The following is a 25,331-nucleotide window of genomic DNA, read 5'->3' on the forward strand; positions in this document are numbered from 1 at the left end:
TATTGTAACTTCGAAAGCTCGATTGGCTGTGCCTTGCTAATTTAGTGTACCTCACTTTAGTGAGAAGATTCAGACCTGATCAAATTATCAATCTCAAGTATTAAATTTAATAATGCTGCAACTGTTGCCATTGACGAGGTTCAAGGCATACGGCCCTAGCAGCATGACATGAATGTCTTCCCACAGCCTCCAAGCTGAACGAGCTCTATGCCAGCCTCAGGAAGAAGAATGCCGACATATATGTCCAACGTTCCAAGCAGCTTGGGCAGGGAGCATCTATGCGATCTCACCTTGTCCTCTGGCACTTTGATCAACTTGAGGTACTGGCCTTGGCCGACCCATCATACCATGGCACTGAGGCTGTTGTTGAAGTAATGCGTCGACTTGATCCTGAGAGGTGGGTGAACAACTTCTGTTTATCGTTGAAGGTATGTTGAACACGCACATATGCACGCGCGCGCGCGTGTGCACACACACACACATGCATGTGGCCTAGTTTTGATTCTTTTATTTGAAGATGGTTTCCTTGTGTATGTGTACTGCATACGGAAGCTCTCGAAATATTGATGAAACAGGAAGAATGGCAGTGGGTTGACAAGACAGTGGCATGGTTGTGCATGCCTTTAGAAAGTTATTCTATCAGATACAAATAAATGCATAATTCATTCTTCGTTATTTAAAATGCTTCCATTGACAGGTGGGCATGCTGATATCAGTTTCTGCTAGAAACCATCACTTTGTGACTCTTCCTTCTACAAAAAAGTTATTTGCAAAATGTTGAATGAACATGCATGTTTCTTGCTATATATTTTCCACATGGATTTTGAATAAATGTGTAGCACTCATTCATTATGTATGACATTGTTCTGTCTATGACTGCACTGTCCATAACTTCAGTGCCACTTTCTATCATACCGGCGAGCCTCTGTGGACCTCTGTTGATTCACAGGTATTAGCAGCACAATTGCTATATTGTTTTAAGTTCCCTGTCCAAGTGTTTCAATCGTTAATGTGCCACATGAAAATTTCTCTGATTCTGGCTCTGGCTATTGCATCTGTCCTCGAGTGCAACCTCCGAGGCTCATATATTTTCCGACAGGAGCAAAAGCATGCAGCTAACCATTAATGTCTATTCACACATGTCAGCTAGATTGCTCACTTTAGTTCCAGAATGACGTTGTATATTGTTTTGAGGGATCTGTTTTTTTCTCTCTCTCATAAAACAAATAATCCTTTTCTTCAGCTCTTTCACCCTTTTTTGTAGCTGGTTGGCAAAGTTTCGTCGCCGATAGAAACGCGCCGACATAAAGTGGGCATGCAGTCACGCAACTGAGTTGTGGGGCACAATTGTTACTGACTGCTGACACATGCTGACCACCAATACTACTGCTACAGATTTGCCAGTTAATGGCTCTGTTCTCTATTGACTTACACAATGAAACAACAAACACTGCCTAAATGTCCTCACTGCAACAAATATAAACACCATCAAGTTCACCATTCTTTTAATAAGGAAATAGCTTTTTTGAAGCAGTCATTTACATTGACAGTCATCGTTGATGGTTTCTGCACAAATTTTTTTTACCGTTTTAGACATTTGCACTTGGAAAAACTCAGTGTTACAATTGTGCTAGCTTCTAGAGACCGTGTCCTTTTTTTTTTGTATTCCTCCTTGTGGTTCTCTGTATTATGAAGAGCCAGCATCAATATTGATAATTGTCGGCATTGCTTGTACACAGCCCCTATCCTGAGGAAGGAATGCATTTCTCGACCCTGTGGTGTCGCCAAGTGAGAGGCAGCATCAAATCTGTCACCTGCCAGCTGCGTGACTTCCCACAATTCATGGTGGACTGGCGTGAATTCCAGGTGTGGGGCACCCTGGCCGGTGCTGAGCAGGAGGCACCGCCACGAGGTATCACCTATATTTCAATCATTCTTTGCTTTGCTTAAGACTGTCATTTCCTTTTCTTGTTTATTTATTTATTTATTTTGTAAATACGAGCTAAGCCACTAGGCAACTAAGTTTTGCGGAAAGGCCAAGATCTGTACGTTTTAAGGAAAATGAAGACATGACATGCATGCACGCTGGTGCATTCGAACCTGCAAAGAGCAAGCACAATAGAATGTAGCTAAAGGTAAGGGGTGGAGTGATGATTAGTACAACTAGACAATGAGAGTGCATAGTGTTTTCAGGTCCAATGGCCAATGCACTTTAACAGCGTGTATCCACTTGGCCTTACTAGTAAACCAAGGGCAGCTGCTCCAATGCATGTGCACATCTGACTACTCAATGCAGCATATTGCAATCTTGTTAGTAGGATCTAGCTTTTTAGCTAAGTGGATGATTCTTTACTGCACTTCATGCTTGCATTATCATTTGTTGCTTTTTATTGCATCATTATGCTGCCTCATCTTATCAGTTCAGGGAACCTGTGCACCTATATTGTGTTTATGTAAGAGCCCATTTCTTTAGCTATCTCCACATTCAGTTCCGATTTCTGCATATCTTTTGCATGGTACTCACGCAGTTGCAAAGCCAGTGCTAAGGTGAAAGGACACATTGCAGTTAAAGGTGCCCCACAAAAAACAATGCCAATTGTTTGTAATGTTAATGACCCTCACAGGGCTTCTGACGTGTAAGTAAATGATGGTACTGATGCTTAAAATTATGCAGATCCCACACTCTGTTGGAATCGATGTAAGTTAAGCTTTCTGTGCTGTTTGCACTGTGACGAGATTTGGTGGTGATGTTGATGGCTTACGACAGTCATGATGTGATGTTAAATGTTACCTTGTGTGCACCACTTGTGTTTGTCTACGTAATACACACAACACACAGAGAGATGTGTTTACTTGAGGCGTTCTAGTGCGCATTGTTTGTAGCCTGCGAGAAAGTTAGCACTGTCATTCCCTCACACGGGCGCATCGCATTGTGGCTGAAATTTTGATTCACTAGACAGCCACTTGCTTGTTGTCGTCTTGACGTTGCAGTGCTTTAGTGTGGCTTTGCGTCTGCATGCCTTCCGTCAGTTTTCCGCATGTACAAACTTGCGCGGTGTTTATTTTTCAGAAATAGCAGAAACATTGCACATCATACCTTGAATAAAAATGTTTACAGTTTGCCCACAACTGTTGCTATGTCTAGTAGTAATGTTTCTTTTATTGATGAGACCCCAAGCGAAGCATGCTTTCTGATGGCTCCTTTCCCTTCTCCCACGATCATCCCATGTATGCAAGCTGCCACGAGCGAAGAGTGGCTATTATTCACCCGTTCATCTGGGCACTGGCTTTATGCATTCTCTGTCTCCTCTTTCTGCCATATTATCTCCCCTCTGGGCTGTTGCATGCGAGTACGAAAGTAAGCGCTGCAGTTTTTGCACTGTTTCTGCAGGGCGGGTTAACGCATAATTACAGCCATCCAGAGTGCACTGTGTCAATGGCCAGGGAGTTTCGGAGGGCATTGGGACAATGATTAGAGAGCTCCAGAAGGCATTGTGGCAATGCCCATGAAGTTTTTTGCTGGAAAGGGCTCACAGACGTCTCTCCCACATCCCTACCATATATATGTATGCAATACCTATTCACCACCTAGCCCAGCGGTCAGCTATCATCATCATCAGCCTATTTTATGTCCACTGCAGGACGAAGGCATGTCCCTCCGATCTCCAATTACCCTTGTCCTGTGCCAACTGATTCCAACTAGCACCTGCAAATTTTTTAATTTCATCAGTCGACCTAGTCTTCTGCCACTGCACTTCCCTTCTCTGGGTACCCATTCCATAACCCTAATGGGCCAAGAGTTATCTAACCTACGCATTAGATGACCTGCTCAGCTCCATTTTCTTCTCTTAATCTCAATTAGAATATTGGCTATCCCCATTTGCTCTCTGATCCACACCGCTCTCTTCCTGTCTCTTAATGTTACACCTAACATTCTTCGTTCCATCGCTCTTTGCACGGTCCTTAACTTGTTCTCAAGGTTCTTTGTCAGTCTCCAAGTTTCTGCCCCATACGTTAGCACCAGTAGAATGCACTGATTGTACACCTTTCTTTTTATTGATAATGGTAAGCTTCCAGTCAGGATCTGAAAATGTTTTTATTTTTATTCTTCTGCAAATTTCCTTCTCATGATCAGGGTCCCCTGTGAGTAATTGACCTAGGTAAACATACTCCTTCACAGGCTGTAGAGGCTGACTGGCGATCCTGAGCTCTTGTTCCCTTTCCAGGCTTTGTTTTCTGCATATTAATCTTCAACTCGACTCTTACACTCTCTCTATTAAGGTCCTCAATCATTTGTTGTAGCTTGTCCCCAGTGTTGCTGAACAGGACAATGTCATCTGCAAACTGAAGGTTCCTGAGGTATTCGCCGTTGATCCTTACTTCTAAGCCTTCCCAGTTTAATAGCTGAAATACTTCCAAGCATGGAGTGAATAGCATTGGAGAAGTTGTGTCAACTTGTCTGACCTCTTTCTTTATAGGTATCTTTCTACTTTTCTTGTGGAGAATTGAGGTAGCTGTGGAATCTCTGTAGATATTTTCCAAGATATTTACATAAGCTTTCTGCACTCCTTGATTGCGTAATACCTCTATGACTGCTGGTATCTCTGCTGAATCAAATGCCTTTTCTTAATCTACGAAAGCCATATAGAGAGGCTGATTGTACTCTGCAGATTTCTCGATTACCTGATTGATGACATAGGTGTGATCCATTGTAGAGTATCCCTTCTTGAAGCTGGCCTGTTCCCTTAGTTGACTGAAGTCCAGAGTTGCTCTTGTTCTATTGGAGATTATCTTGGTGAATATTTTATATAATATTGGAAGTAAGCTATGAGCATATAATTGTTCAATTCTTTAGCATCTCCCATTTTGTGGGTTAATGTAATGTTGGAATTCTTCCACCTCTCTGGGACCCTTGAAGTCATGAGACAGTTTGTATAGAGGGCCGCCAGCTTTTCAAGCATGATGTCTCTTCCATCTTTGATTAAATTGAGTGTTATTCCATCTTCTCCTGCTGCTTTTCTCTGTTTCATGCCTTGCAAGGCCCTTATAACTACATCGCTACTTATAGAAGGAGCCTCTGTAACCTGTTCATTACTACTTCAAATGGAGGTATCATGGCTTTTGGGTACTGTACAGGTCAGTATGTCAGCTATATCCTGTACCAAATGTTTTTGTTGTGAATGGTAAAAAAAAGGGACATAATCAATTTCCTTAGACATTACATTGAGCTTTCTTCATTTATTATTATCTTTTGCAGTTGTGCTAAGTTATTGAGTTCTTCATTGCTAAATGTGAAACGTGCTTGCAGCAAGACGGAGCTCAACAGTTGAAGTGGGTGCACCATGGGGGAATATGACTGTGGAAAGAAGCATGCCATCCCTGAAATTCTATCACGACTTGACCTGGGGTGAGTAATGTGAAAACTATGCCTTAAACACAGTACTACAATCTGGTATCTGAGTCTGCTATTTTTAGAAATTGACTGCAGCGCTCTGTGCAGAGCCTAAACAAAAGTACAGTCAAACCTCGATATATCGAACACGGATATATCGAATTATTGCGTATATCAAACAATTTCTATATCACATGGAAAATCGCATGCATTTTTAATTCTTTATTTCGAACGGGGCCGGATGTAAAATGGATATATCGAACTCCGCCGCCCCAGACCAAGTGCGCTCTGTTGACAGGAGGCGAGCTTTCCCGCAACACTCTCGAAGATAGCGGCGGCGCGATCGGCGTACCAGACTGCTGCGTACAACAGCTGCCCACATCGGTTGCGCCGAGGGCGCCATTTGAACGTAGCGGAGTACACACACGGCGGCTTGGAGCCAGCACGGCCGCCTCGATCACGCGCGCACCTATGCGCGCACGGCGAGGCTTGCCCCCGCCGTGCGCGCGTGATCGAGACGGCCGGGGAGCCAGTTGGAGTGCTTTGTCGGTGCTGAGCCACACATCATGTGCATTGCGGACTTCGTTGGCGGTGACGACAGCACCAGAACAGTGGCGGAGTTAACAGACGTGGATATCGCGGCAGAAGTGACTGCTGAGCGGCCAAACGAAGGCGCTGCCGAGGCTGATCCAGCAAGCGCTGATGTTGCCCCGCTCCCGACTGCAACTGAGGCTGTAGCTGCTTTGGCCGTTGTACGCCACTACTGCGGTGCAATAGAAGGCACTGGACTGTCCCTTGTGGACCGTTTGGACTATGTTGAGGACGCCGTGGTCAAGCACGCGGTTGCCAATATGAAGCAGGCTACGCTGCGTCAGTACTTTCAGCGAACAAAATAAATACTTTGTTTGAAGCTTCATGTGAGTATCTATTGCGCCACGATTGGTTCATTGATTGATTTGCGCTAGTTTTTGACGCGTTTTCTACGTGATTTTATATATCGAATTCCGGCTATATCGAACTATTTTGCGATCACCGCGCTGTTCGATATATCGAGGTTCGACTGTACATTACTCACTTATCAGTTCTGGGTGTGCACGTACATCTTAGCAGGTTCACAGGGAAATTGTTTCGATTGAATAAGGGTGCTGCTTTATGAAATTTTTCAAAGGCTACATTCATTCATTGGTTAGCATAGAGTAGTTAGGGTGTTTTGCCTAAGTCAAGCTAATGGATATTAACCAAACTTACTCACTTAAGAAGCTTGATTTTCACTGTATGATAGAAATAAAGCTAAATTGGCAGTAGCCTCGTGTGTTTGTGTGTGTGTGTTTTGCTGTGTTTATTTTATGCTAGCTTTTAGGTTAAGGACTGGAACAATTTACCAGAACATGTAATACTTGCCAAAAATTTTACAAAAGCACTTCAGAGCTTCTTATGCTGCTATTAAATGTGATTGTATAAATTGGTCATACAAGACTGTTTGTTCGGCCTTTTCCAACTTTTATCTTTTTGTTTGTTTGTTTCTTTGTTTGTTTGTTTGTAATTATTACATTTAAAGTTTCCTTTTGTTTTGCCCTTCCTGTTTGAACTTTGTTAAATCTGCGTTATCTTGTAAATAAAATAACAAATTAAATAATTACTTGTACTTTGTTACATGTGTAACATGTAATTGAAACGAGGAGCTAAAATTCTCATGGCGAGAGTGTAGTGATGTAGTCCAACGTGAACCATTCTTACTTGGTTGCTGTGCATGCTTTCATGTTCAGTGGCCACTTCCTGGTGTCACAGATCTCTTGTAGCATCCAACTTTTGCCCAGTACACTTTCCCTTTAGGCAATGTCGTAGGTTGTTTACTTGTCTGAATGATATTTTCTGCTTCACCGTGTGTTTCACGCAGACCTGGGATACCTAGGCTTGACATATGGAGCTTGCTGGGAAGCCATTGTGGCCCAAGTCAGCCTGTGCATGGAGAAAGTGAGCCGCCCGTCAGCCGACCCGAGTCCAGCACTTGCCTGGTGGGACAAGGCACGACTCCTGCTTCATGGACGCCTGACTGTCTCTGCAAGACACTTGGCCCTTTTCCAGCATGTGTCTCTGGACCCAAACAATGACACCGAACTCTTTGAAGTGTCCTGGAGCGACGCTATTGTGGATTGGACAAACGGTATGAAACCTTGAACAAGAGGATGCCTCTTTCTGTCCAAGAAAGTTTAGAAGCTGGATCTGTGAACTCTGAAAGGATAATTTGCCTTGCTGTTGGGCGAAAATTGTGGCAAATTATGGGGCACTAAAGAGTGAAATAATGAGTAAATTACACTTCTACAATAAACGAGAAGAAAGGGGGTTAACCGAGGGGCTTCTTCTTCTGTTGGCTTCTTATGATATGACTTCTACAATAAGTCATATCATAAGAGACCAACAAACACTGACACCAAGGACAACATAGGGGAATATACTTGTGCCTAATAAATGAAATAAAGAAACAATAAAATAATAGAAATTAAAGTGGATGAAAAAACAACTTGCCGCAGGTGGGAACCGAACCCGAATCTGGCAACATTGATGCCTTCAGGTAGCATGTGTGGGTTTATTGACCAGTTGCCTTCACCCAAAAAGATCACGTTCTCGTGACACCTCCGGCAAAAAGGACGTTCCACGTCCGCCGCCAAGGTCTGTGAGTGGTGGCGCTGGCTAACACTCCCAGGGTTCTACTAGGACACATAAATACCCAAGAAAGTGGAAGGGGAAACGACGCTGCGGTAGCTCAATTGGTAGAGCATCGCACGCGAAATGCGAAGGTTGTGGGTTCGGTTCCCACCTGCGGCAAGTTGTTTTTTCATCCACTTTAATTTCTATTAATTTATTGTTTCTTTATTTCATTTATTATGCACAAGTAATTTCCCCTATGTTGTCCTTGGTGTCAGTGTTTGTTGGTCTCTTGTGATATGACTAATAAAAATCGGGCCCCTCGGTTAACCCCCTTTCTTCTCGTTTACTTCTACAATAGGAAATAGTCACTCTTGGCATGAGAGAAGGCTTGGTAGCTGATAAAACACGGGCAGCGATGTTCCCTTAAAGTTTTTGCACTGACCCACTGTGATGTCATGGAGTTGGACAGCATCTGCTAAGCCCTAGTTAATTTTTTATCAGTAAAGGTGTGCTACATTGCATTCTAAAGGAGCCAAAGACTGAATTCAAAAAGGTTCAAGAACCTTTACTCAGCGACAACAATTCAAATTAAAAAAACATATTTCAAGATTTATGACATCACTCTAATGTACAGATGCTGGGGTTTCGGCACGAAATATTAAAAAAAATGAAACTTTGACCTTCATTTTCTCATCTAATTATCAATTTGTTACCACAAAATTTGTGAAAATAGTGTTTTGAAATAATACTTTATCGGTCTATAATGACTTATTGTTTGTCTCTGTGATTTTCTAAGGTGGCACTGTCTTTGATGAGTTGAAACAAGTTGCTTGTTTATACAAGCAATTCCTCATCAAAAAGCAGCTTTGAACAGCACTGTGTCACTGTTGATGTTTTTTAAAAATTATTGTTACAGTTAGCTCACTATCTATAAAAGAACAAAGTTATGCCTACTATTACTTGAAAAGCTCATACTTCTCAGAAGAATCTTTGGTGTGCAGTGTAACCTAATCATTAACGTAACTTGTCACATCTAGATTGTGCAGAGCTGCCAGCTGGCAGCAGAGAAAACGGGCCGTACTCTGAAACGTTCGCCTTCTGCGATAATTTCGCCGCCGCAATAGTCACGTTCGATAAATCAAGCGACTGCTTACCTAGTGGCATCAGCGTGCACCACCAACACGCGCTGTCGAACGCTTCACATCGCATGAGAGAGTGCACCGTGCGAGTGCAGAGCCGCTCGGGTGTGTTGTTTTCGAGTGTGGTGGCCACAGTATGGGTTCTGCGCACTGACTACGGTTGGTTACGGCCACATTAGGTAAAATAAATTGAATAAGGAAGTGCAAAATGTTTTATTTTAAATAAATCAACAAATATCGCCGCAAAACAAAGCGTCTAAGATGCTACCAAAAAGGCTACTATTAACTACCGCCTATCTTATCTTTTCTACACTCCACCAGCAACCGAACGCCAAAAGACACATTCGTTTATTCAATATATGTTGAGCGCATCCATCGACACCATGACGTTAAAATGACGTATGCCGGAACTACTAGCAGGCGCTGTTTATTTTTCAGTTTTGCTAAAACGGCCAATCAGTGCGCGCCGTTGGTGGAGGCGTGGCCAAGGCAATAGTTTCGCAGAAGGCGAACGTTTCAGAATACAGGCCCTGATTGAACATCCTAGGTTTGGCTTGCTGGTTATGGAGAAACAAAAAAGCAGTATGGAGATTAAAAAACAGGGAAACTAATGTGCAGTGCTGGACTTTGAAATTGTGATTTTATTCTAAACAGCATAAAATGTATGCCAGAAAGAACGTGAAAATGGAAGTAGGAAACTTTCAAGATGAAGCAGTAAAGGCTGCAGCAGTAGTGCAGCAAGATAAATGTTACTCCATAAGCACTTCAGTGAGGAAATATGAAGCCATATTGTCTAATGTTAGTTCAGGAATTGATACTTTTGAATTTTTTTGTGTAAGTGCAAGAATAGCTTTCCTGCTTAAATGTGCCTAATTCCTCATTATATCAAATTTTCAATATAATTCATGATAGTGAAGACACCTCATATTTAAGGGCAGCTTTAGAATAATGGAATTTTTTTTTTCTTTTTTTTCCAGGCAAGATTGTGATGAAAGGAAACCTGGGCATGTATGTGCACACAGCGTCTCGGTACAATGACAGCCGTTTGGTTCACATTCCAAACCTCAAAATAAGGTGAGTGTGGGGCCATTACAGGAGTCAAAATCAGATTGTGTATAATTTGTTTGTTTTCAACTGCAGTGTGCAAAAGGAAGCTGTGCTAGTTTATGAACATGAGCTGTGTGTGATTGTAGTTGCTTATGTCGTTGCTTAGCATCAAGATGAATTGGCTTTGTGTGGGCAACCCTTTTGACCACCATAGCATCACACCTTGCGCTCCTGACAAGATACCAGAGTACTCAAGCAACCAGGTAAATAAATCTTCTTTTTCCTTGTGGCTGATAAACAGTTTTCAAAGCAATTTATAATTGAAACTTTTGGGCTGTTATCGTAGATTATGTTTAACTCTCCAACTATACAGACTAAACTGCTGCTCAAAAAAAGTTTACCATATCAGTTAATCCAAGAAATGCCAGCTTTTGGGTGCTTTGGGTCTCAAAATTTTCCTCAGAATGGGTGTTCTGCTGTGCTACATAGCCATTTCGGCAGCTGTGCATCTCAGTGTGAAAAAGCATTTAGCTGCTCTTATCAATTTTCTATAACGAGTGCTTTGGGTGGACTTGTTTTTTTTCAAGGATAACTAAACATTGTTGCATATAGGAATGTTGCTGCTGTGTGTCCCTTCACAACACTGCAATAATTCCCTTTTTTGTTCGAGGAATAGCACATTAATAAAATGTCATCCTGCTGAAAGCCCATCAACAAGCAAATTTAAATCAGTCAAATCTTTTTTTTTTTTTCATTTTACTGCAATTTTTACCTCTCCTCTTTTCCTTTATTTTTGGTTTTCACTGGTAGCTTTTTATATGTTTCTTTTCCCTGTGCATCTGGTTGTTATTAATCTCAATACTTATGCAGCTAGGCAAGTTAAAGACATAAGTAAACCAAATCGGAAGTACAGTTAAGTATGTATGCAAGTAAATAAATAAAGCTGCTTCGATAAGGTGCGTTTATTTAAAGATGAGATGAAAAGGGGCTGTGCCAACACCGAGCCGCTGCAAAGACAAGCGCACTTCATTCTCCTCTTGTCGTCCTTGCTGTGGCTTTGGCGTAACACTCATCCCTTCACAGACGAAGCCCGCTGGGCAAGTAACTGTTACGTCCACTCGGAGTCATGGGGATGACAGCGTTTCAGGCGGGTGACGTGAACAAGCTGCGTCTTCTTAGACCGGTAGCCATGAGAAACGAGATGAGGAATCGAATAGGTCACATCACTTAGGCAATTGGTGATGACGAAAGGCCTGGTGCAATGAGCCAGAAACTTATGACACAGGCCGCGCTTGCGAAGTGGTGTCCAAAGCCATACTATGTCCCGTTTGTCGTACTGCACATTCTTATGTCGTGAATCGTAGCTGATCTTGGAGCAGTCCTGGGATGCCAACGTACGGAGCTGAGCTATGCGACGTGCCTCCTCAGCGCGGCAGAGAGTCTGGGCAATAGATGAGTCCGCATGAGGAGTAAAAGGTAGAATGGTGTCAAGGAAGCTGCCGGTGCGGTCTGACATAAAGAAGATAGAAAGGACTGTAGCCCGTAGTTTTACGCTTTGCAGTGTTGTAGGCGTATGGGATAAAAGGCAAGATGTCATCCCAATTTTTGTGCCTGGAATCGACGTACATCGAAAGCATGTTGGTCAAAGTTCTGTTAGTGTGCTCGACGACACCATTTGTCTGCAGGTGATACGGGGTCGCGTGGCAAAACTGGCAAGCACAGAGATGCGACAGCTCTTCGACTACGTCAGTCACAAACTGGCGACCATGGTAGCTCACAATAACACCAGGGCATCCATGACGTAGTATAATGGAGGACAGGAAGAAGCTCGAACTATCAAGAGCCGTGGCTGTTAGCATCACTGTGGTTTCAGCATAACGCGTCAGATGGTCGACGCAGACTATAATCCAATAGTTGTCGTTTGTTGAGCATGGGAATGGACTGAGAAGATCCACTTGAAGCATTTCGAAAGGAGATGATGGTGACACCACAGGGTGAAGGAGTCCAACCGGAGCAGTATTAGGGCACTGCTAACACTTGTTACAACTGGCCACATACTTTTCTATATCCCGTTGCATACTAGTCCAGTAGAATCGGCTCTGACTGTGGTGGTATGTTGTGGTGAAACCCAGGCGCCCAGTGGTCGAGTAATTGTGCACAGCACGGAGCACATGGGTTCTCAAATTCTCATGGACCACTAAGAGGTGGCGGGCACCATCAGCCGCATAATTCTTCTTGTAGAGCAGGCCATCTTGGTTGACAAAGCCATTGTTACCTGTTGGTTGAGCAGCTGAGGCGAAGATGGCATCCAGGCTGCAGTTGTCACGCTGCTCTTCCCGGAAAGTGGCCAGGTCGGGAAAAAGAATGTCATCGATGGAGGCCAGAAACTCATCGAAATTGTCAACGTCACATGCAATTGTTGGTAGAGGGAGCCTTGAAGAACAGTCAGCGTCCTCATGATGTCGGCCACTCATGTAATGGACTGCAAAGTCAAATTCCTGCAAACGTAGTGCCCATCAAGCAAGGCAGCCAGATGGGTCGCGGAGACCGACCAACCAACATAGTGAATGGTGATCAATAACGATCGTGAAGCGGCGCCCATAGAGATATGGGCAGAACTTCTGGACTGCGAAGACGACAGCGACACACTCTTGCTCAGTGACGATGTAATTCTGTTCGGCCTTGCTCAACGAACGGTTGGCATGGGCAATGGCATGCTCGGCGTCACCAAAACACTGGATGAGGACGGCACCGAGGCCAGTTCCACTAGCACCAGTGTGCAATTCTGTTGTGGCAGAGGGGTCAAAATGGCAAAGTATGGGTCCGGAAGAGAGCAGGAATTTCAGTTGACGAAATGAGGAATCACAATCCTGCTGTCCAGGTGAAAGGGTTATCCTTGCGTAACAATGAAGTCAGAGGGTCGGCAGTATCAGCAAAGTTAGGCACAAAACATCGGAAGTACGAGCAAAGAGCCAAAAAGCTCCTCAGTTCACATTGTGACTGCAATTGTTTAAAGCCACTAACTGCAGCGACCTTCAGTGGGTCTGGTCGCACCCCCTACTTGTCCACTAGATGTCCAAGTACTAGAGCCTCTCATTGGCCAAAGTTACATTTCTTGGAGTTGATGGTAAGGGCAGCTTGTTCAAGGCACGTCAGAATGGAAATGGAAAAACTTTATTTCTCTATATCTCAGAGAGATTGGCGGTGGGCCGGTGTCTTTATGTTTTGAGTCCTGGCCGCTTCACAAGGTCGGCGCCCCTATTCCAGGGCACCGCTGAGTCTTGCTGCCTCGCAGGCGTGCTGCACAATTGCCTGTTGGGCTGCGAGCTCGCTGCTGGTGAGCAGACCCTCCCATTGTTCCGCACTTGGGTTATTTACTTTATGGAATGCGAAATTACGCTTGCATTCCCACGTGATGTGGTATAACGTGGGGGTTGTTCCGCACCACGGACATGTATCCCTGTACTGGGTAGGGAACATTTTGTGTAATGTGTGCAGGTTGAAGAACGTACCTGCTTGCAGTCTTCGCCAGCTTACTGCCTCATGTTGTGTGAGCGATGTGTGGGGTGGGGGGTATTTAAGTCTCCTTCCTCTGTAGTAGTTAAGTATTTCTGCATACGTCGGCTCCACCGTTAAGGGGGCCTTTAGGGTTTCCGACTGCCCTGCTCGGTGCACGAGTTCGCGAACTAGGTGGTCCACCCTTGAGTTGCCCTCTATCCCGGTGTGTGCCGGTATCCAGAAGATCCTATGTTTTATCTTTTTGTTTGGAGGCTCTGTTTTGAGGAGGATTCTCAGTGCTTCCTTACTAACTCTGCCTTGTGTGTAGTTCCTGCATGTTGCTTTGGAGTCCGTTAGAATTATCAGAGATTTGTTCCTGCGGTAACCTTCAGCCGCCGCTAGAGCTACGGCGACTTCCTCCCCCTCCGTTACCGTGCAGTTTCTCAGGGTTGCGCAGCTAATTGGTTCTCCCGTGTGGTTTACCACTGCTGCGCGACTCTAAACATTCTAGTGTTGCGGTCCCATGGGTATACGGCCGCGTCTGTGTATATTGTGTTTTCTAGTGCGGCTAGGTTTCGTTCCACAATATCTGCTCGTGCCTGCCTTCTGGCGGCGTGGAGATTCGGGTCCATGTTTCTCGGTGGGGGGCTAACCTCCAGTGTCTGGCGAACGCTGTCTGGGATGCTAGCAGCCCGATCCTCTATTCCGTCTGTGTTATGCCCTATTCTTTTTAGGAGCTTGCGGCCGGTGACAGTCTGCTGGAGCCTGGCGATCTGTGCAATGAGCTGCGCTTTTGCGAGTTCTTCGAAAGTGTTGCTTAGGCCCATCTGTAACAGTTTATCGTTGGGCGTGTTTCTAGGCACGTCAGAACAACGTCCAGTCGATGGTTGTGCTCTGCAAAAGTGCGGCCGAAAATGACGACGTTGTCTAAATGACACAAACAAAACTCCCATTTCAGGCCGTGCAGTACCGTGTCCGTAAACTTTTGAAATGTTACAGGTGCATTGCACAAACCAAACGGCATAACGTTGAATTCAAACATGTCATCTTGGGTCACAAAAGTGTTTTTCTCTTTGTCAGCTGAATGCATGGGTATCTGCCAGTAGCCCGTTCGGAGGTTCACAGATGAGAAGTAAGATGCGGAATGAAGGCAGTCGATAATGTCATCGATCTGAGGAAGTGGATACAGATCCTTTTTCATCACAGAATTGAGACACCGGTAGTCGACACAAAACCTCCTGGACCCATCTTTCTTTTGCACGAGGCTGACTGGCGCAGTGGCGAGCCCGCATAGTTGGAATTCAACGTTTGTTAGCGTTCTACGCAATATCAAATAATGACACATGCTTTCTAAGGACGCTGACCAGGGCTTGACGCTTCTCTGAAGACAGTGACTTGTTGATCATTTTTAAAAATGGCAACAAGTCTTCAGGGATACCGGGGCCAGCCCCGTGCTCTCAGGATTTGTGTGACGTGTCATCAGTTAAAACGCCTATGCTGAGACTGGTATCCACTTCAAAAGAATAAACTATGTGTGAAAATTTGTGTGGAATAAATTGTGTATGGAGTTGCATTGATAAGATTGTCAAGTTATTTTAGTTTACCTGCAGAACGAATGTGAAAACTATTTTTCTCTCCAAGCCATAACCATCACTTGTACTTCTGCACATCCTGCCTCAGCATTTACTTTCTTGTGTGCTTTTACCTTCTTTTACCTTATGAGGAAGCTTTAGCTCGGGCCTGCTGTCTTAAATACATGGAAATGGAGAAATCGTTTTTCTTGGCAGCCACTGCCCCAAATTTGATTAGATTTGTTGCATTTAAAAAAAAAGAATGAGAATCTAGTGACTGTAGGAAGTGTACTCATTTAGACCATCAACTAAAAAAAGTTGAAAATTGCAAAACTGAAAGAAAATAAAACGCAAATATCAAGTTTACCACTCAGTAATTAAGCAATAAAAGCAATATCACAATTCTATAATCTGCACCTATAATGCATCTAAAGCCGACAGATTTATGTATTATACACCGCTCTTAAATATACCTATAATTTGTGAAGTAGGACCTTACAACAGCCTTGTGAATATTGGCAACAGTTTCATATAAATTGTAAATTTATATATCAAAATTATCTGCTTATGATGCCCTAAATGCATTTTACAGAGCCGCGCACTATACAGTTAAACCTTGATATAACGAACTTCAGTATAACAAAATCCTTGATTTAATGAAGTTTTACTTTTCATAACCTTTTGTCTATAGAACACCATGTATCTAGAACCTCAGTATAACAAAGTGTGTTTGTATGTGATTTCAATATAACAAAATTTCACTGCCGCCGCAAAGGAATAAATTTAAACTTCTGCGGATGCAGATGGTCAAAACATTAAATTACAAGCAGCTGCTTGCAAACGCACCTCTCAAATAACGCTCCACACCACAAGAGCGACCGTTGAAGTAGAGCCGCATCATGTTCCGTATAAAGTCCAAGCGCGATAAGGTCATATCGCGCCCCGAGCCACATCATGCTCCGTATAAAATCTAAGCGCAATAAGAGCCTATCGTGCCCCAAGCCACATCATGTTTTGTGTAAAATCCAAGTGCGATAAGATCCTATCGTGCCCCACGGACTGTGTGCTTTAGGTGTAAGGGAAAGTGTGCGAGGGTGAGACAAGAAAGCATAGCCTTCCCGCGCGAGCAAAGGGTAAGAAGTGGAGGGGAGCGAGTGCATGCGAGAGGGCAGAGGGGGGAGGGGTTAAGTTTTCCATATCATGAAAACGAAATCAGGAAAGAAACAATTTATGATAACTCAAAGGGAAGCTCATTACTTTTCAAAGCAAGATCAGGAAGCCTTAGAACACGCACCTATAAAGCGAGACATAAGAAGGAAGAAGAAGCATGTGCTTGCTGGGGTAAAGCTAGGGAAACAATGGAGCATGTTATAATGTGAAGATATCTGCCAAGCGGTCGATTCAGGCACAACTGGCCTCCTTGAAGCCCTTGGGTTCAGCGAGAGCAGGTGGAAAGTAAACATGTCTGCAATAGGAGATTAGTAAGAGGCAATTGGAATATTGGTGGAAGAAAAGTAGGGAAACGACAAAAAACAGAGACATACAAAAGCAAAGTTCACAATAGGGGGTCAAAAAATTTGGTTATGAGAAATCATCGTGTTTTTTTTTTTTTCTTCTTTATTTTCTTTTTTTAACCCGTTAGGCAGTATTAGGCAAGAGCTTGGTGGCGCAACCCACCACCCCGTTTCAAAGGGGACGCTCATAACATCCATCCATCCGTCTAATTTGCGTAAGTCTCGATTTCTGTTGCCCGTTTCGGCCTTGGCTGAGTGTGGCTGAGCGCTTATACGCAGCCGCGCACCCTGTTTTAGATGTATCTGTCACGTGTGCAAAGAGCGGGAAATGATGCCATGCCAAGGCGGCGTGGCATCATGTAAACTGTCTTCCTGCGCATATAGTATTGAAGATTGCGTAATCTCAAGTTTCTATGACCTGTTGGAGCTAGAGGCAGAGGAAGCATCCGCTCCCCGCTGCTGGCGCTTTTCATGATAGCGTCGTCCCAGTGCAGGTGACGCTATCAGTCGCGGGGGCGGAGTGCATGCGAAAGTGTGGCTTGCTTCAATTAATTCGTACCGCCGATGTGAAAATATCGTCGACATGGCATGAAACCATATTATTCGTGGCCAACTCCCAAATTCATCAAAATGATCAGTTTTCTCATTCAAGTTTGCTTTTTTTCGACTGCTCGATAATTTTAAAAATTCTACGGTCCCTTTCTTTGCAAGAAAAAATGTATAGGCGACTGTACTTATTTGCATAAGAGGTCAAATTTCAATACAATGAAATTTTGGTATAACAAGGCAAATTGCCGATTTTACTGGCTTTGTTATATCGAGGTTTAACTGTATCTTTTTTTGATGCAGAGTTATGAATTTGTAAACTTCATGCTTAATTTTTTATGAAACTTGCCAATTTTTTTTTTATGTATCATAAAAATATTTCTGTGTTTTACATGCATTTGATTAGGGAAATCAGAATTGGCCCCAAACTAAAGCTTCCTCTTAAGCCTTGTTTAAAAAAAAAAAAAAAACTCTTGTACCTCACTGAGAAGGGCTATCTGAGGAGGAATATGTATATGAGTAGGTATTTCTCCTATGGTGTTGAATAACAACTAGGTATGCTGACAGAATCTCTGCTTCAACTTTGCAGGAACATGACAGCTATCGGGCATTCCGGTCACAGAACTTGAACCTCTCAGTGTCGCTGGAGACAAAATCTGTAGCCCTGGAAACAGCAGATTCTATTCCAACATTGCTAGTCTTTAGTTCTACACTGAAGTGGCTGGAAGGACTAAAGGTGACTAAACATCATTTCATTGGCAAGATGAATGTTTCTCTCAGTGTATAACCATCAGTGGAAAAGTGTTTGCTTCTTGTTTGTTTGTGTGCTGTTACTTGTCAACATTGTGAGTAAGAGAATGGACGTACACAAAAGACATTCAAGAACATACTGTTGAATAATGCCAGTAGGCAAATACTCAGTTTGTCATATCAAATTGCCATAATCGAGAGTGATGAATGCTGAAAATACTTTTACATGTATCAGTAAACAACAGGTTGTGTCCACAACACAACTAAAGGGTTCAGCGCAAGTGTGCTTCAGGCCAGCATTGGGGGGGGGGACAGTTATAGTGATGTTGCTAGAGGCAGAGTTAGCTTGGCTGACTTGATTGGCCGTTGCCATGCCTGAGTGTCTCTTTCCATGTAATGAATATGTGTCCACCATGAATTGATCAACTCAATCTTTCACACGAATGTGAGTAGAATGTGTGACACTTCCTTGACATTTCCTATCTGCAGTCTTTCTGGGGGAACTAATTGTTCAGCATGTGTTCATGGGGAAACCCTCTTGTGCTATCTGGAAGCCTTTTCCTTTCAAAACAGAAGCTCTTGCAGAACCAGATGTAGTGCTCTATATTGCTCATTTCATTGTGCTCAATGCAACATGTACAAGCAGTATGTTTGAGCTCACATGTCCAAGGTGGATTGTAGGCCACACTCTCTCCTTTTCTTCATGCGTTTCCTCCCTCCTTCTGCCACCTTGTGCAACTGATGTGGGGTGCTCCTGACCATACATATTCATTAGTACACTTTTTACATAGCTTTGTAAGCGTACTATTGTGCTTGTCTCAGAACTAAATGTGTTAGCAGTTGCATAAGAATGTTAGTTTCCAGCAAATCTACATTTGCAAACAAGTGCTACAAGTTTTCTTTACCAAACCACATTCACTTCTACCCACTTCAGGGGTTTTGCTTGCCTCTTTTTTTTTTTTTTTTTTCTTATTGTCTGCAGGCCATTTTAGGTGGCCTTCCTAAGCTGACACGACGAGGCAGTCTCTTTGGCAATGTGAAACCACGGAAGAGCCAGCTGACACGACACGTACGTCAGCTGCAGCTCTCACTGGCTCTGCACAAGTTCCAAGTGTGCTACTGGACTTCACTAGCCCGGCAGCATGGTTTCGAACTGCTGGCAGGTCGCATCCAGCTCAGTTCTGAGCACAGCCTCGTGTTAGACACATTGCGTGATGGTCTGCTGCACAGGTGAGCTTCTCACATACAATCCTGCACTGATTAGTGATTATGGTTGCTAGCAGTGTGGTGTTCCTGCTGCAAAATTCACACCATGTTGGAAATGTAGTGCTAGAATAGACAAAGACAAAGGAAGAATGCACCGTGTTAACTTGCCGCAGGCATGGAACAATCCCACAACCTTCTGCGGCAAGTAGTTTTTTCATCCACTTTCATTTCGATTAATTTATCGTGTCTTTATTTCATTTATTAAGCACAAGTCATTTCCCTTATGTTGCCCTTGGTGTCAGTGTTTGTTGGCTTCTTATGATATGACTAATAAAACTTGGGCCCCTTGGTTAACCCCCTTTCTTCTCTTTAAGGAATGAGTGAGGCACACAAAGGCACATACAGAAGTGCTCCCGTATGTGTCTTTGTGTGCCTCACTCTGTCCTTGTCTTCTAACATACCTCCTGCGCAGCTTTATAAGCCACATGTGCTGGTTATTTGGATCCACCGATTCAGCAAAAAGCGGAGCATAGCTCAGCTACCAGGGCTTTAGTTGTACCATAGGTAGCAAATAATCAGTCAACAAGAATCGTAGTTATTGTATTTTTTGTGCACATAATAAATTTGTTTCATCACCACATTTTGTCGAGACTGTTGTGGTTAGGGATATCCACAGCAGTGGTGCACATCTTGGCTGTTCCTGTTGTATTACAACACCATTCATTGGCTGTCAGTGTAGTACACAACAAAGTTTCAATGTCAGTGTAGTGTAGTTTTGCTTGCAGAAAACACTTTATGCAGATGCAGCTGCTTTTTTCATCTGCTACTTCACTGGTTTAGACAACCTTTCCTTTATTCTCAAGGCGCTATAAGCTAGTATATTACACCTCTGAAGTAGCAGAGAGGCTACTTATCATGAACCAGTAAGCAATAGCTTCTTGTTTGGCATGCCAGGAAATTATGTGAAAGTTCCCAAAGCAACTCTGTCTGACATTGCAGACCACTGCAACAGGACATGACCAGTTGTTGACTAATGAGAAAGACCATCACATTTCATTTGAAAAATGTGAAAAAAAGCATGTGTACTCTGCATGTAGGACTTTTCACATACGTAGTTGTCTCTTTATACTCTGATGAAGCGCATTGTGTCACACTTAGCTATAGTCTAGTCCCACAAGCGAAGTTGCCTCCATTTTCTTGTGCACTCGGATAATTTTGGCAGAATGCACTTAAATATACAGGGGAAAAAATAAGTTTTATTTTACATACTGTAGTATGTATATATTTGCACAAATGCCAGAGGAGTTTTTCTTGTTATGTAATTGCTAGCACGAAAAAGTATATTACTATAAATTCAGAACTGTACTCCATACATCAAGGTTTTTGTCTCTCTCTCCCACCAGTTTCATGCTTCAAAATATGGTGAGCTTAACCAGTGAGCCATATCACCAAACAGTCCCGCCATCTTGTTTGCTCTGAGTAGGAGTGACTATCTCTAATTATGCTAAAGTATAACGAAGGAGAACATAAGTGCGAACTATGATTTTGCCTGCACTGGCACTACTGTGCATTGCTGCACTGGATGTACTCTGCACAAGTCTAAAACATAGTTTTTGAAGCTCACAGCTGTGGTTGCCTTAACGTTAGTTCTTTTTTCCACATTCTTTAAAGGCCTCCCTCTCGTTATATTCATTCAGCCCTTTAATCTCTCCCTCGAGCTGTACTCATCCTACCAGATTGCACCAATATCGCCAAAAATATGTCCTACACGTCCATGCTGCAATTTCTTCCGCTTTGCTTGTTGGAAATAATCATGCATCAGGTCATTTTGCTGCATACTGCTCTGTTTTGCCATCAGTGAATATAATTTTATAGTTTACATTCATTTGGTAGTCATGTCTCCTGTGAATATTATTTAACCCATTTGCTGTCACCCGCCGTGCGTGCGTGCGAGCCATCCGTACCACACATTCTCGGAAGTGTGCGCGTGCCATATGCTCACCTTTCTGTGCGTCATGAGCGCCTAAGCAAACTATTTGCTGGACACTGAAAAAATACATTCATCGACATTTGAGAAATATTCACACTTTATTCTGTGAAATTTTTTCAAGTCACAGGCGTTTCACCGTGTGGGAAAAAGCTATAAGCACTCAGGCATGTGCAGAGCAGCACTACACTTTTCACACTCCCAGCGGCTTTCACTTTTCTTTCCTTTAGCCTTGTATACCTGGCATTGCCTTGAGGCTACTCATCGCTGTCTCTATCGAAGAGGATATCCAATATCTCACGCTCAGAGAGAGCACGCCATCCTCTGGGCGCCGCCATTCCTTCAGCTGCCAGAGATTATCACGAAAAAGAACTAAAACATAGAAAAGTGCGTTCAAATGACACAACTCAGTACTGCCATCTATCAGTAATATATCCAAGCATATTCAGATAAGGTGATAAGTGCTGCCATCTGTCAACAGCTTCAGGAAATCCTCAATACGGCAGCCAGGCTATTCTCTGGCTTCGGCAACATTTCCGCTGCAGCTATGCCCGTCGATTCGTCAGCTTTGGCAGTGAATGGGTTAAAACTTCTGTATATATTGAGAAAAGATTTCTTTCAGAACACATTTTTTGAATGTTTTCTATGAATTAATGTGGCAAATTGGGTGTGTTGGTACATACTTGAAAAGGTGGAAGCACTAAAAGGAAAGACACGGACAGGGACAGGATGACAAGAACGAGTGCTGAACTAGAAATAAACCACACACACATTACTTTTCGAATAAGGACACTGCGAGCCACAATTTGGCCAAGTTATTTTGCCAAATGTTGTGCCATTTGTGCTATTGCTTATAGTATAAGCCAATATTGTTTGTCCCCTGTGTTCTGTCAACTGCAATGTGTGACCTCTCTTTGGCATGTGCTCTCTTTTCTCTTGTGCTGCCTCCTCTGCAAATGCAGTTATCCATCTCACAATCCAAGGTATGATTCGCTGCTTCTGTTAGTGCATAACATGCAGACTAAAACTGAGGGAGATTAAGCCTAGTTGATAATCTGGCATTATGTTACGACATTACAGTGGCACCCCATTCATAATTGCAATCATTTTAGCACATTGACATACACCTAGAAAAATTGTATAGTTTATAGACATTTCTGTTGTCCAAAGCCTGTTATCTTGTTATCCATGACTGACTGGTTCTAGAGTCATGATAAGCCCCTGCAGTCTAACCTTAAATAAAATTTTGGGTTTGAAAAACTTTTGCGGTTTAAAAAACATTTACGATTTGCCTCAGATAATGATGTTCATTAACGAGCTACAGCCTAAAGTTCTATGCTACCATCATCTATTATTACGTGCATGTGACTCAAATGTCATACAATAACCATGCTGGAAGTTATTGGTCGACAAGCATTTTCCACATGCTCTTGCAGGCAAAATTTTCTAGTTAGCCATGTTCAAGTGGCCATGGGCAATGACTGTTTGCACAGCACATACCTAACACAGTTTTCTTTGTATAAGCAGGATATGCATGGACAAAAATTTGAAATTGTGCTTGCATAGATTAGCATGTGCCAGTCATAAGCAAAGGTTTTTTGAAGAAACAGGTTGTTTAGTATTGTTTGTCATGCTCCCTTTAAGCATGAGAGCCAGGCAAGAAAGCTACCCAATAAGAACCCATTTTTCAACTTGTTTTAATGAGCTCTCATCGTTGCCTTTAAGGTTTATGAGTTTTCACCAGTTCTGCTCCATTCACTTTCCTAGCTTTTGTCTGCTTTCTGCACCTTTCCTTGCAATGTCAGCCAAGTGGCAAAGACTTATCATTGTCTAGTCTTTGTTTAATCAACAGCTGTGGACCACATAGGCTATCTGTGTGGAAAAATGAGATGGATTGCTGTAACTGCAGGCCACGTGCCAACTGGTCTGTGTCCTACATGAACTGTGAGCTTGGTGACAGTGAAGTTTGGCTCTACAATGCAAGCACTGAGGCAGCTGCAAGTGAGCCATCAGCATCCATGGCAGATTCAGGGGCCGAACTCTCTGGGGGCTCAACTCCTGTGGATGGAGAATCTGGCCAGAGACCTCTGCCACTGTCTCCATTGCCGCCACAGCGCAAGTGAGTTCTGTACATCTGTGGTGCTTTTCCATAAAATTATGGCTTGTTTGTTAAGATCTTGTGTCATCTCATTGATTTTGTAAGGTTTTTCATTGCCATTGATGTACAGGGTAATCACTCCTTAGTTGTAGCTGCTTACTTATAGCTGAAACATCCTGTCAGGTGCTGTTTGTTAGCTTGTTCACTTGTGTGGTTACTATTAAGTTAGCACTATTTTTTAATCACAAGCAAAACACAACTTTGGACTTTCTTTACAGCAGCGAATGTGAAATACTAGAACTGGCTGACCCTTTCAGGTACTTCCTTAGTGTCGCTCGAGTGTCCTATGGACGCGAGACCAAGGTGCGGGGCAGTGTGTCCTTGGCTCCGGAGGAAGACACACCAGTGCACCTGCTAGTTGTGCACGGCCTCAAAGGTGCCTGGACCAAGCATAACAGGGACGTAGTGTTTGGCCTCTTTGACAGCTACGTCGATGCCAAGTTGCTCCGCCGCAACCTCTCAACGGAGGCACTCAGGGGCTTCCGTGTGGATGGGCAGCCTCTGACTTCACCCGAATTGCGTCCCAGGCAAGGCCCGCTTTCATGTCCGAAAGGGCTAACATGAGGTTCATGAACTTTTTTTTAGGTGGAACTTTTAAAGCTTTCCTTGTGTACATTAAAATAGACACTCCTCAAAACAGCTTTCTTTTTTATTACTTTTATTAGAGGTATCGAAATTCAGTGAAGTATAGCGTTTTCTATGCAGATTTCAAATACGGCACTAGTTTTTGTGTAGCTATTATAGTTTTAGAGTTATGCAATGCACAATGGCAAAATATAGTCATCTTTGTGGGCACTTTCTTACGTAAAAATTTTTGACAAAGAGCGTTGTGCTGTAGCTTGTTCAGCTCTTTGTAGATCACAAAGTGCCAATATCTAGCCAAACAGCGTGTACAATTACTGAAACTATGCAAAAAAAAAAAAAAATAAAACATTTCAACTAATTATTTTTCTCAATTCTCCGAAATATAACCATGTACTTTCGCAACTTACTGCTTGGAGATATTTCAATTTCAAGTAGATATTAGCACTGTACTTATCTTCAAGAGTATGTATGCTAAATTTCGTTAGTATAAGACAATTGTAGGGGTAAGGTTATTTTCATGTGATCGTGAAAAAATTAGTTGAAGTGTCCTAATTTTTTTTTTATAGTTCCAGTAATTGTACACGCTGTTTGAATAGATATTGGCACTTTGCAGCCTACAAAGAGCTAAATAAGCTACAGCACAAAGCGTTCTGCGAAAATTTATTACACAATAATGTGCCCGCAAAATCACTCTATTTTGCCATTGTGTAGGACTTAATTCAAGAACTATAGCAGCTACACAAAAACTAATGACATATTTGAAATCTGCTTGAACTGCTGTATAATTTGGTGGATTTTCAAATCTCTAGTGCAAATATTAAAGAAATGTTTTTTCAAGGAGCATCTCCCCTTAATTACTTCGAGGTCCTGTAACCTCCCTTGGTCCAGTTGTGCAAGGATGCTGCCATATTTGTGGCTGATAAACTTCACTGTTTTTCTGGCCTGTTGTGTGATGTTTAGATGATGCATACCCTTTATCTGTTCACAAATTTTACAAGATTATCACCCAGTACAGCTTGTGAAAATGAAGGACTCGCACAATAATATATTGTCGCAGTATCCAGAATTCTTTTGTAGGCTCAAGCGTGTTGGTTTATTGCATCTGTACTAAACCAAGCACTCAGAAATGGTAATAATATAGTGCATCATGTAAAGGTCTAGTTGCTATGTTAGAAAGACATCTAAGTAATACCTGTGTCACACGGGCCCATTTGGAAGGCCTTCCAGTCGACGGCCTTCGAAACGCCACAACTCTATCGACTCAAAGGAGTTGTCACGCTGCTACACGG

General features: G+C 43.0%; 1 protein-coding gene across 2 annotated transcripts in view; it reads left to right on the plus strand.

Annotated features, from left to right (window-relative positions):
- Window positions 1-25,331, plus strand: part of hob (bridge-like lipid transfer protein family member hobbit) — a 136,054-nt gene that overhangs the window by 73,845 nt on the left and 36,878 nt on the right. Inside the window, exons 27-37 of one of the 2 annotated variants that reach the window (XM_055065537.2) lie at window positions 187-397; window positions 1,740-1,912; window positions 5,309-5,407; window positions 7,290-7,556; window positions 10,158-10,254; window positions 10,394-10,490; window positions 17,946-18,092; window positions 19,089-19,336; window positions 22,262-22,282; window positions 23,209-23,418; window positions 23,715-23,984. In XM_055065537.2, coding sequence (XP_054921512.1) covers window positions 187-397; window positions 1,740-1,912; window positions 5,309-5,407; window positions 7,290-7,556; window positions 10,158-10,254; window positions 10,394-10,490; window positions 17,946-18,092; window positions 19,089-19,336; window positions 22,262-22,282; window positions 23,209-23,418; window positions 23,715-23,984 — 1,840 coding nt within the window. The remainder of the gene's footprint in view (window positions 1-186; window positions 398-1,739; window positions 1,913-5,308; window positions 5,408-7,289; window positions 7,557-10,157; window positions 10,255-10,393; window positions 10,491-17,945; window positions 18,093-19,088; window positions 19,337-22,261; window positions 22,283-23,208; window positions 23,419-23,714; window positions 23,985-25,331) is intronic. The other variant, XM_050169087.3, reaches the window with a different exon arrangement.

This window comes from Dermacentor andersoni, chromosome 3, assembly GCF_023375885.2.
Source record: "Dermacentor andersoni chromosome 3, qqDerAnde1_hic_scaffold, whole genome shotgun sequence".
In the NCBI taxonomy this organism is placed as follows: Eukaryota; Metazoa; Arthropoda; class Arachnida; order Ixodida; family Ixodidae; genus Dermacentor; species Dermacentor andersoni.